Source organism: Amblyraja radiata, chromosome 22 (assembly GCF_010909765.2).
Source record: "Amblyraja radiata isolate CabotCenter1 chromosome 22, sAmbRad1.1.pri, whole genome shotgun sequence".
Taxonomy (NCBI): Eukaryota; Metazoa; Chordata; class Chondrichthyes; order Rajiformes; family Rajidae; genus Amblyraja; species Amblyraja radiata.
In genome coordinates, this window is record NC_045977.1 from 23,802,445 (window position 1) to 23,815,735 (window position 13,291).

The 13,291-nt window shown below is 47.1% G+C and overlaps 1 protein-coding gene across 3 annotated transcripts in view; it reads right to left on the reverse strand.

Moving 5' to 3' along the window:
* Positions 1–12,133, reverse strand: part of abca3 (ATP binding cassette subfamily A member 3) — a 53,103-nt gene extending 40,970 nt beyond the window's left edge. The window contains exons 1-4 of one of the 3 annotated variants that reach the window (XM_033040720.1): positions 12,034–12,133; positions 4,312–4,544; positions 3,339–3,597; positions 459–589 (exon numbers count right to left, since the gene is read on the reverse strand). In XM_033040720.1, the coding sequence (XP_032896611.1) occupies positions 459–589; positions 3,339–3,597; positions 4,312–4,365 (444 nt within the window). In that variant the 5' untranslated portion in view covers positions 4,366–4,544; positions 12,034–12,133. Of the gene's footprint in view, positions 1–458; positions 590–3,338; positions 3,598–4,311; positions 4,545–5,315; positions 5,595–12,033 lie in introns of those variants that run through there. The other 2 variants (XM_033040722.1, XM_033040721.1) reach the window with 2 other exon arrangements.
* Positions 12,134–13,291: the final 1,158 nt, after the last annotated feature.

The following is a 13,291-nucleotide window of genomic DNA, read 5'->3' on the forward strand; positions in this document are numbered from 1 at the left end:
GCAAGAGCAAAGCTGCCTGATTTCGTGGAGACCCTTATTAAGGGCCTCATGTATGATGGAAGAGTGAAACCCCTGTTCCCTAAGGAATGATGACATCTCAGATTTCCTGGTATGGAACGCCTCACCTTGGGCGCAGATGCGGTGTAGACGGAGTAATTGGACGTTTGGGATAGTCTTTGCAAGATGATCGATGGTCGGCGTGGACTCTTTGGGCTGAAGGGTCTATTTCCATGCTGTATCTTTCAATCATGCAAATATCTTCACATAAACACTCAGCAAACCTTACTGCTCAGTGTAAGCTTGGAGAGCATTCATGCAAGCACTGCAAGGCACTTAATTGCCAGAAGAACATCTCAGAGGTCCTGAGAGACCAGACGGCCTGGAGGAACACGTCTTCTTTTGACATATCTCCTCTGTACAGCACTACGGACAGAGTCCGGACTTGTTCTTTAACGTACCTGTAGTGGTAAGCGTTCGTCATGATGTTTAAAGTCATGGTCAAACACTAGAGCTGCCAATACCGTCTGGGCCATCCCACCTCCAGATTTTATGAATTCTTCAAACTGAGCTTCTTTCTGGAAACCCAGGACTGCAAAGGAAAGCAAACTTTCTGTGAGTCAAGGCTTATCCCTGGCCTGACAAACACCAGTCTGAAGAAGGGCCTTGATTTGATACATTGTCTGTCCATTCCCTCCACAGAGTCAAGGGCCTGTCCCACTTTCCCGAGTTATTCACGAATTCTCCCGAGTTTTCAAACTCGCAGAATGTTCGTAACGAGTCCGTAGGAGGCCCTAGGAGTCCGTGGATATATCGTTGCGGCTCGTTATGCCAGCCGTAGGTACTCGGGGCAGTTTTTTTACTCGTGGACATTTTTTATCAGGCTGGAAAAAACGTCCCGACTTACCTGGTGCCCCGAGTGCCTACGGCTGGCATATTCGTGAATAACTCGGGAGAATTCGTGAATAACTAGGGAAAGTGGGACAGGCTCTTTACTCCAGCACTCTGGCACCAGGTACTCCAGCACTCTGGCTCCAACTCCATCTCCGCTACATCACTGACTGCAGTGGTGTTGCCTCCTGCACACGTCTGGCACTCATCAACTTTGCCACTAACCCAAAATCGGCTCTCAAATTAATTTCCGTAATCTTTACCCAACCCCCACCACTTTCATGATTTCTTTGTCTCCATCTCAGGAAACAATCTACTGAAGACAACAAAAAGGGCTGGAGTAGCTCAGCGGGTCAGGCTGCATCTAACAAGAACATGGATAGGTGACGTTTTGGATCGGGACCCTTCTTCAGTCTAAAGTTATTAACTTATTATTTTATAATTTATTATGTATTATCTAGTGTATTGTGTTTACAGGCCTGTTGAGCTGCTACATGTAACAATTTCATTGTTTCATATCAGTACATATAACAATTAAACGCTTGACTCTTACCTGCCAATCAACTCCTCCTCACCTGTATCTACCTACTGTTTAGTTTAGTTAATTGTCATGTGTACCGAGGTACAGTGAAAAGCTTTTTTGTTGCGTGCAATGCAGTCAGCAGAAAGACTATACATGATTACAATCAAACCATCCAGTGTACAGATACAGGGTAAAAGGAAATAACTTTGAGTGCATGATAAAGCCCAGAGAAGTTATGTCATAATTCACTGAAAACATTTCAAAATTAGTTACCAGAAGCCATCATTGTACAGACATCGCAAATTAATTTACTTGCAGCATGGAAACAGGCCCTTTGGCCTGACCAGCGATCATCCCGTACACTAGCACTATCCTACACACTAGGGACAATTTACAATTTACAAAAGCCAATTAACCTACAAACTTGCATGTCTTTGGAATGTGGGTGGAAACTGGAGCACCAGGAGAAAACTCACGAGGTCACAGGGAGAAAATAAACCGTAGTCAGTATCGAACCCGGGTTTCTGGCGCTGTAAGGCAGCTACTCTACCACTGCCCCCCACTGTGCCACCCCTAAAATTAGTTGATCCTTTTTGGAATTGTGGAACGCTGTCCATGGACACCAGATAGGTGGAAAGCAATAGCTGGAGTCAAGAAGAAATGCAGGGATAAGCAAACTTTACAACTGCAATAGTTATGAAGTGAAATCTTCTTCACTGAGTTCCAGAGAATTACATGGCATATTCTGACAGATTCATATTATTTCTAAACACTGCTGCACAATGCAGTCTCCCCCCCACCTCTTTATACTAGCCCCTTCCCCTTGAGATGTGTCTTGATCTAAACACTGACTGTCCATTTCCCTCCACGGATGCTGCCAGACTCGCAGTATCTCTATCTGTTCTGATTTTTCAGCACCTGTAGTCCTGTATACTACAATTTTAGATAATTATTGCAGATATTTTAGATTGTTCCTATGAATGCTGAAGTGTGCAGTAATGGGTATTATACACTGCTCCATAGAGTGCTCAAGTAGATACTAAAGAATACACGGAAGGTAGACAAAAATGCTGAAGAAACTCAGCGGGTGAGGCAGCATCTATGAAGGGAAGGAGCTAGGCAATATTTTGGGTCGAAACCCTTCTTCAGAACCGAAACGTTGCCTATTTCCTTCGCTCCATAGATGTTTCCTCACTCGCTGAGTTTCTCCAGCATTTTTGTCTACCTTCGATTTTCCAGCATCTGCAATTCCTTCTTAAACTAAAGAATACACTAATGGATATTGCCGACTAGACTACACATTGCATACTGCTCAGTCTATGCCATGGACCCATCTAATTGATATTAGATTATTGAATTCTCCAAGTTTAGATAACTGCAACCCCACCCCCCTTCCCCTCCACCTCTCTGTCTCTTGCCATGCACCACCTGGACTTTAACCTATTTCTCCCCTCTCCTCCCACCTACATTCTTTCCTCTAGCCTTTACCTATATCTACCTATCACTCGCCAGGCTTTGTACTGCCCCACCTCTCTTCCACCCTCACTTCAATCATTCTGAAGATGGGTCCTGACCCGAAATGTCACCATTTCATGTTCTCCAGAGATGCTGCCTGTCACGCTGAATTACTCCAGCACTCTGTGAAACGTCACCTATCCATGTTCTCCAGTGATACTGCCTGAGCCACTGTGTTACTCCAGCAAATTGTGTCTCTTTTTAACAGGACAACGGACACTGTTTTAACGGCTATTATAAATTGTCTAATGAATGTCAGGGAACGCTGCAATGGATATGATTAAAGCTACCATTTGCTCGACATGCACTGCTTTCATTCCCCGATGGTTCTTACAACTGAACTACAGCATCAATGCCACAAGAGAAGACCCACACCAGAGAAGGGACCACCAACCATTAGTGTAGAACTTACCTCCAACCACCCTGCTCAGGCTGTCTCTCACTGAATTGGCGATTGTCTCCACTGCTGTCACATTGGAGGGAATATAAACCAAATACCATTTGGCAAAAGGATGTTGGGGAAAATATGGGATATCATTAATTTTAAAGGGCTGGTATATTGTTGCATTGGTATATTGGACAGAGCTGACTCGCTGTCTTAGAATGATAAGGATTGTAGTGAATAAAAGTGGCAGGCTTATTTCAGTAATGGTGACCAACACTTGACGTTTCTGCATTGAAACAAAAGAAAGATTGTTAAAGGTAGACATTACTGAAACACATACTAAATCCAACGCCTCTGTTGCAGCAGAGGTCACCGCCCAGTCCCTGCTTTCTCACACGCAATGAGGGAACAATCTGCAGCCACATGGTGCTGAGGGGCAGGAGTCACGCAAGCACTACTGGGGTTAGGGGGTTCACGTGGGGTGGGTGACAGATGCTCCAGTGTGTTTCAGATCATCAAGAACAGTACGGCAATAGGTAGCTCCCTGTGGAGAGAAGGATGGAACAGGGTCCTGCAGTGGAAGTGTGAATGGTGCTGCAGTGTTTACTGGACAACAGAAAGTCCCAGAGAGCAGATGCACATGGGGCAGTCGAGTGTGACCAGTGCACTCTCACACATTACTAGAGTCATAGAGTAATACAGTGTGGAAACAGGCCCTTCGGCCCAACATACCCACACCAGCCAACATGTCCCAGCTACACTAGTCCGACCTGCCTGCGCTTGGTCCATATCCCTCCAAACCTGTCCCATGATTGTATGGAGAGGGGCTTTCTTCGGCCCAACAATCAGTGTGATGAAATGTCTCGACCCAATACATCACCTATCGATGTTCTCCAAAGATGCTGCCTGAACCGCTGAGTTACTCCATCACTTGTTCCTTTAGTGTAAACCGGAACCTGCAGTCCTTGTTCCAACACCAATACAGCCCTAGTCCACTCACCTGCAACAGGTAGTTCTTCCAGAGGAGCAGCCCAAACTGCTGAACTTTGCTCATTCTGAGCTCAGGCACCACCCCAGACTGCTGCACCCCTCAGGGAGGAAGGGAGACCAATCGGATGGTAGCTTTCACGCCTTGCCACAGGCTGTTGGGAGGGGAGTCACTCTGATCAGTGTCGATGTGTGGCAGCGAGAATGAGATGGTCTGGTTCCCTCATTGGCCCAGGCAGCGGTCTTCTGTGCAAAAGCAGAGAAACCTGCATTTATACGGCGCCTTGCACCATAATAACGTAAAATATATTGAACAATTAATACACTGAAACACCCATGACTGCCAAACAAGTGACTGTCAACTCCCTTTTCAGATGCAGATTTTCCAGTGTCTGCAATCTCACATTGCCCTAGAAATCAAATAACCAGTTCTGCAAAAGATCTCGGAGCCAAACTGCGATCTGCTCCCCTCAGGAGTTGCCTGACCTGCTGAGAGTTCCCGGTATCATTGGTGGCAAGCTCACTGTTCCAGCCTCACGGTCATTGGAGTTCAGCAGCAGTAGTATTGGAAACACCTTCAAAACTGTCAGGACTATTAGTTACTTAGCAACACAATGTTAAAATGGTAAATCATCAGTCTCTTTGTTTCGAAGGTAGACAAAAATGCTGGAGAAACTCAGCGGGTGAGGCAGCATCTATGGAGCGAAGGAATAGGTGACGTTTCGGGTCGAGACCCTTCTTGTTTCAGTGATCTGTGTTGAATCCTGTCCTGCCTGGGAAAACTCACACCAGATTTTGAATCCCAACCTTCCTGTGCCATAATTCCCTTCCCCCACTCCTGTGTGAGCTTCCCATTTATTCCACAAACTCCATGGATACCTTTCCTTCCGCCACTTTCCTCAGCAGACTTCATTGCAATTTCCCAATTCCTTAATCTCACCTCAGTTGTGGGCATCCACTCACCACAAACGATTCTAAACGGCCTCCATCCCTCAGCCTTTACTTCCCATGACTCACCAGTGCGTGCAAGCTGTAGGGTTACTTTGAAATCTAACCTGAGATATTTGCTGCTATCTTTACATCAATCGTTCCAAAAGTGAAACTACTCACCTTCACCACTTGCTTTTCACTTCACAACACCTGAGCCAGGTGATGTGTTTGTCAGTCTCTGCACAGTGATTGCATGGTAAAAGCTCCGTGATCTAATCTCTGAGGACAGGGCTGGTTCATTTAGTCGCTGTACTGTTTAAAGTCAACAGGTAACTTCTGTCGGAGACTGTGTAACCAATCCCCACTCACAAGCTGTGTAACCAATCCCCCCACTCACAAGGTGTGTAACCAATCACCACTCACAAGCTGTAAACCAATCACCGCTTATAAACTGTGTAACCAATCCCCACTCACAAGCTGTGTAGCCAATCACCACTATTCCTCCGCTTCCGTCGCATTTGTGCCCAAGATGAGGTGTTCCATATCAAGACACCCGAGATGTCCTCATTCTTTAGAGAATGGGGGTTCCCCTCTTTTATCATAGGTGAGGCCTTCACATGCGTCTCCTTGGTATCCAATTGCTCCACTCTTGCTCCCACTCTCCTCAGTTGCAACAGTCACAGAGCCCCCTTAGTCCTCACCTTTCACCCCATCAGCCGTCACATACAGCACATAATCCTCCAACATTTTCGCCACCTCCAACGGGATCCACCACTAGTCACATCTTCACATCTCCACCCCTTTCCGCTTTCCAAAGAAATAGTTCTCTCTGCAACTCCCTGGTTAACTCTTCCCTTCCCCCCCAAACCACACCTTCCACAGGTACTTTTCCCTGCAACCACATGAGATGCAACACCTGTCCCATTACATCCTTCCTCAACTCCATCCAGGGACGCTGACAGTCCTTTCAGGTGAGGCAGAGGTTCATTTGCACTTCCAACCATATCTACTGTATCGGTTGTTCTCGATGTAGACTCCTATATATCGGCAAGAACAAACGCAGACTGGGCGATCGTTTCGCTGAACACCTATGCTCACTCTGCCTTAGTCTATGTGATCTCCTGGTTGCCAAACATTTTAACTCGCTTTCTCATTCCCATACTGACATTTCTGTCCTGGGCCTCCTTCACTGTCAGAGTGAGGCCAAATGCAAATTGGAGATCAGCACCTCATATTTTGCTTTGGCAGTGGTATGAATAATGACCTCTGTAATTTCAAGTAACCCTTGCAATCACCTCCTCTCCGTGCCTCCCCTACCCTAGTTGTCCTGCTAGTTTCAGTTTATATCCCTTCGTTATCACCTCCTCTACAGCCAACAATGGACCATTGTGGGCTCCTTAGCCATCGGTACCATCTCTGATTTGTTCTCTACCTTTTCATACTTCTAGTTTCCCTGTCCCCTGACAGTCTGAAGAAGGGTCCCGTCCTGAAACGCGACCTCTTTCTTTTCTCCAGAGATGCTGCCTGACCCGCTGAGTTACTCCAGTGTTTTGTGTCTATACCCAACTTACAGACTGTGTAACCAATCCCCATTCACAGACTGTGTAGCCAATCCCCACTCAGTGGGCTTGTAGGGTCGAAGGGCTTGCTTCCAGTGTGGAGGTCAGGGAGAGGATTCCACTTGTAGGGAAGAATATAACTGGTGGCCACATAAGAGTGACAAAAAAATCCCACATGGAATTCAGAACAATCTTTGCCCAAAAAGTGGTGAGAATAGGAGGAGAGGTCAAGGTGAGTTGTGCAGATACATTTGAGGATGTTGAGAGAGAATAGAAGGCCCCATTGATAAATTTAGATGAGAAAAGATGAACTTATGTTATAGCGAGCGTGGACTGGGCCCAATGGCCTGTTTCTGTGTTGTCTTAATTCCATGTACAGGAATTGTGCAACAAATCCCCACTCAATGTGGAGTTGATGTAAACAATCCCTAGCCAGTATAGGATGGCATGCCAACAATCCTTATTCCCATAGGACTGTTTCAGCAATCAGAAAACTGCTACAATCCCAAAGGAGATAATTTAGCCCGTAAAATCCAGATCGAGTCCACGTGCAGTATTCTGAGAATCCCATTCCCTGCTTCATCCCCTTCGCCCTGCAAATTATTTCCCTCACGTGCCTATGCAATCCCTTTCACAAAGCACAGTGGCTCTGATTCCATTACCAACAGTGAGTCCCAGATCATCAACATTTTCTGTTGAATAAAATCTTTCCCTCACATTCCTTTTATATCTTATTGCCCTCACCCAGTCCAAGAGACAGCTAAGCCAATTTAGACTCACCACAGGGACCCTATAACTTATCGCCATTGCCAATATTGTCAATGCCCACTGGTCTCAAGGAACGCCCTTGTGCAAACTTAGACCGTGGACTGATTCAGAAGATGCAACAGGCATTCCGAGCCACTAAAAAGCACATTGATTGGAAGCAGGGAGCAGATCATAGTCATAGCCTTATACAGCATGGTAACAGCATGGAAACAGACTCTTCTCACCCAAGCCAACCAAAAGGTGCATCCTCAGCTAGTCCTTTGACCATGTTTAGCCCATATCCCTCTGAATCGTTTCTGTCCAGGAACCTGTCCAAATGTCTGCTAAACGTTGTCATTGTTCCTGCTTCCATCACCTCCTCTGGCCACTTGTTCCACATACCCACCTCTCTCCCCCCCTCACCTAAAACTATGCCCATTAGTTTTAGACAGCCTTACCCTGAGAAAAAGACTATGATCATCCACTTCATCTATGCCCCTCATGATTTTACAAAGTCGCTCCTCAGCTTCCTTCGTTGCAAGGAAAAAGTCTCAGACCAGGTCCTGACACTCTCACACACTCTCCTGGCCCCAATATCTCTCATCCCATTCCCTTGTTCTGCTGGCGTGTCCACGCAGAGATACACCAGCCATTAAAATAGTTTGGTCCACATTAGTACTGCAACGTCCCAAAGTGTTTAGAGGGAGCAGGTCTTAAGAGTGCAACAGAAATCTGCAACCCCCAGGGGCAGTGTGCAAAAAAAAAGTGCTGTATGAACAGCGGTCCGCAGCAACTGTGGCGGGAATGGTCTGAAGAAAGGTCCCAACCCGAAACCTTGTTTGTCTATTCCCTCCACAGATGCAGCCTGACTGCTGCATTCCTTCAGCAATTTGTTTTTTTCCTCAAGATTCCAGCATCTGCAGTCTCTGGTGTCTCCCTGGGGCAAGGAATTATTCAAGACAGTTCTTCACGGAAACTATGATGTCATGGTCTATTAAGGAACCATGGCAACACTCACCGGCTGAAGAATCTGGTTCACCAACAAGTGCAGTGACAGGGCTAGTTCAGTTCCATACCACCAATGCATGCTTTCATCCAGTCACAAAACCTGTGCATCTGGTCCTAAAATTACAATTTTATTCACATCAAACCAGAGGGACGACTTGAACTTTTCTCTCATTCAATCAGCCAGCTGTAAACATTCCCTGATCCACCAAGCATGCCTCATTCTGCAGCAAAACACAAAGTGCTGGAGTAACTCTGTAGGTCAGGCATCATCTGTGGAGGAAATGAACATGCAATGTTTCCCAAACCATCATCTCCTCCACAGATGCTGCCTGACCCATTGTGTTAGTCCAACACATTGCGGTTTACTGAAGAGTCCAGCATCTGCAGTTCCTTGTGTCCTCAGCTGGCCCGCCGGCTTGGCTTTGTGTGCAGTCCAGCACCCGGGCCAACTCATTATTCACCCAGCCACGACCTGCTTCGCAAGCTGGGCCCCCTCTGCTGTCACAGTCATGGTCTTATAAGAACAGTGGAAAACAGGAGCAGGATGAGGCCACTCAGTCCATCATGCCTGCCCCACTATTCAATGTAATCACTGCTCATTTGTCCTGGGTCTCATCTGCTCTCCTATGCCTGTTCAGCACAATCCTCAACTTCCTGATCTTTCACAAACGTATCAACTTCCTTTTTCAATACCTCCAATGACCCAGCTTCCAGCATCCACTGGGTTAGAGAATTCCAGAGATTCACCACCCTCTGAGAGTGTGGAGTCTGTGACACTTAGCTGTAGACACCCCAGCTACAGACAACGCTCTTCCTGCATCTACCATTGAGCCCTGTAATCATTTTATACCTCTACTGTTGGGCTTTAGCCATCCTTCCACCTAGAGTTGCCAACTGTGCCGTATTAGCTGGGACATCCCGTATATTGGGCTAAATTGGTTTGTCCCATATGGGACCGCCCTTGTCCCGTATTTTACTGCTACTACTCGGGTCGAGGGGACTGTCGGGTCGGCCCCGCCTCACCAGACCCAACGTCGTGCAGCCCATGGAGCGCAGCAGCAGTTCCTCGCCCGTGACCCCGTTGGTCGACAGCTGGGTCAGCTGTCCGACCTTCGGACCTTTGCTTACCGCCGACACCACCACCCCTCCTTCTCATGCCTGATCATCGGTTCATGAGTTGGATGGGATGCCGGACTTTGCGCGCGACATTGCTCGCAAAGTCTGGTGCCCAGGCCAAAACACCTCAGCTGGCCCGCAGGCTTGGCTTTGTGTGCAGTCCAGCACCCGGGCCAACTCATCATTCACCCAGCCGTGGCCGAGTCAGTCAACGTATTGCTGTCGGGAATTTGCCCCTTATTTTGACCTTTTGTTCCTTATTTGGGAGTGAGAAAGTTGGCAACCCTACTTCCACGAGAAACACAAACTGCTGAATTGGTAACTATCTTCTCAGTAACAACTACATTCCAGACCAGAGGCAGGGCAAGGCACCAAATACATTCCTGATACCAACACCCAGAAAATGTGGCCAGAACAGCTGTTCCTGTGTAAAGCGTGCCAAGAGCTAACAGGTTTAGTTTAGAGCAGCGTGGAAACAGGCACTTCGGCCCACCGAGTCCACATCATCCGTACATACTATCCTACATACTAGGACAATTTTACAGAAATCAATTAACCTACAAACCGCCATGTCTTTGGAGTGTGGGAGGAAGCCGGAGCACCTGGAGAAAACCCACACGGTCACAGGAAGAATGTACAAACTCCGTATAGACAGCACCCGGACTCATGATTGATCCTGGGTCTCTGGCACTGTGAGACAGCAACTCTACCGCTGCACCACCCTGGTTCTTGATGCCTTTTCCATGTGGCTCTAGTCTCAGCATGGCAAGGGGTGAAGGATGAATTACATAGAATTTGTGTAACTTATGTATAATTTAAATCTAATTTACATATTTGTGCCTATCTGTGTCTATGTGCCTTTGATGTGCTGCAAGCAACGGTTTAATTGCACCTTTTCCTCGCTGCACTTATGCATGACGATAAACTCAACGATCACTGTCATCTCCACTTCTACAAACTTCCACATCTTTCAGGAAAACTTAAGACTTAATAGGAAGATTCAATAGGAGCCTGAGGGGCAACTTTTTATTACATCAAGGGTGATAGGTATGGAATGAGGTGGTTGAGGCAGATACTATCACATTTAAAAAGCATTTGGACAGGTACATATATAGGATAGGTTTTAAGGATATGGGCCAAACGCAGGCAGGTGAGACGAGTTTGTTGGCCGGTTTGGGCCAAATGGCCTGTTTCTGTGATGTATCCTAGCTTCTGCACATATTGCCCTTACTGATGAAGGTCAGTGTGGCATAAACCTACATCACCATTCAGGTGATTCCAGTTGTCTCTCCTATGCGCTCTGTTACTGCCTCTGGTACGAGCTGTGAAGTTGATAGTGCCTCCACTCAACTCTTTTCTGATCAGTTCTTAGTACTGTGGCATTATTTCTTCCAAGCACCAAACAGTAACTGGTACCATCAACACCCACAAGTGCTGAGACATAGGACCAGTTCAGTCTGATGCTCAGTTCAGCGACTGCACTTTCAGATGAGTTTATTGTCTGAGAACATTCTTGTTCTCTGAAAATCATTCGCTGAAAATTAATATGTAGGTACAATAAACAATCACAATGGCAAACAATACTCTGGCCATTATTTGCAATAGTTGTCTTGTGAGAGGCACCTGTAATATCATCCGCAAGTCTGATCTTCCTGCCCAATGAAGGATACGTATGACTTTGGGACTATCCTGGGAGCTGGAGCATTATCCAAAGAACATCAATACCAACTGTGGGAGATGGCCGTCCTACCCTGGAAATCCCTGCACCTGGTTGGCCAGAAGGCAATCCTGCTCAAAGATACCAGAGGATACTTTGGTCCTGCAGCTTTCAGCTTAGCACCATTGAACCTGCCTCCCACAGTTGAAGAATCTAGAACCTTTTCTGTGCACTGGCCCCCTTAGTCTTCAGTCCCACCTCCACTGCTACCTCAGCCTGGCCCTCATTTGCCTCCATCGAATTACACACCTCATCCTACTCTCCTTCCACCTTTCTCCCTTATTTTTCCACTCCCCCTCCTTCACCACCCTCCCTACTATCTCTCCTTCACCACTCAATCACACCACTAGCTCCTTCCCTCACTTTTCATCACAATTCCCTGCACCATCACACCTTCCTTCACATTCCCTCCCCCATTATTCCACTCAATTCTTCCCTCATTCTTCGCACCTGTCAATATTTGCCTCACCCCTCCTTTGCCCCCCCCTCGTCCTGCCTTATATGCCACTCCCTCACATCATCTCCTTAGCCACTCCCCCCCTCCATCCCCACAGCCCTTCCTTCACTCCATCTCCTCAGCCCTCGCCCTTCCTTCACTCTATCCCCCCAGCCCCCTCCCCTCCCTCCATCACCTCAGCCTCGCCCCGCCCTCACTCACCTCACCCGCCGCCGCCAGACTCCCTCCTCGAGCCTCGCCCCGCCCACTCGGCTCGCCGGCGCCAATCAGCGTCAGCCGCGGCCCACGCCCGCCCGTCATTCACGCCTCAGTGACATCACAAGAGGCGGGCGCGGGGCGGAGCCCCTCCTCCTCCCGCGTGAGTTAATTAAAGGGGCAACGGTCGGCGGCTGTGGAGGGGAGAGTGCGTCGTGGAATGTATGGAAGAAACGAGGGTGGAGAGAGGGAAGGAGGTTAGGGCGCCATACAGAACAGAAGCAGGCCCTTCAACCCATGCCGACCAAGCTATCCCAATCTAAGCTGGGTCCATTTGTCTGCGTTTGGCCCATGTCCCTCTAAACCTTTCCTATCCAAATGTATCTGTCCATGTCTTCTAAAAACAAAATGCTGGAGTAACACAGCGGGACGGGCAGAATCTTTGAATAGAAGGAAAGGGTGATGTTTTAGGTCGAGACAAAAGGTCAACATTTATATGTTTAATACTTACCTATTACCTTAACACCCTCATGATTTTATACACCTCTATAAGATCAGCCCTCAGCCTCCTGTGTTCCGAGGAATAAAGTCCAAGCCTACCCAACTTCTCCCTACAGTGCAGGTCCTCAAGTCCTTGCAACATCCGCATAAATCTCTTCTGCACTTGCACCTTTCCTATAGCAGGTGACCAAACAGAAAACAACACTCCATATGGTGCCTCATCAATGTCTAGTACAACCGTAACATAACATATCAACTTCTGTACAGTGACCTTGCTGATGAGAGCAGTCCTGAGCTACTATCTACCTCATGGGAGACCGTTATACTATGTTTAATTGGACTTTACCTTGTACTAAACGTAATTCCTTTTATTAATGACTGTGGACTGTTCAATTGTAAACATGTATGGTCTTTCAGTCTTTCCGCTGACTGATTAGCACACAACAAAAAGCTTTTCACTGTACTTCGGTACATGTGACAATAAACTAACTAAAGACTTCCAAAAATACAACATGTTGCATTTAGGCCCAGGGAAGGAGGGTGGAGAAGGAGGAATCAAGAGGGACAAGGAGAGTGGAGAGAGAGAGTTTAATTTATTTATTGTCACGTGTACGGAGATACAGTGAAAAGCTTTTTGTTGCGTGCTATCCAGTCAGTGAAAAGGCTGTACAATCAAGCTGTCCATAGTGTACAGTTACAGGATAAAGGGTATAACATTTTGAGCAAGATAAAATCAAGTAAAGTCCAATTAAAGATAATGTAC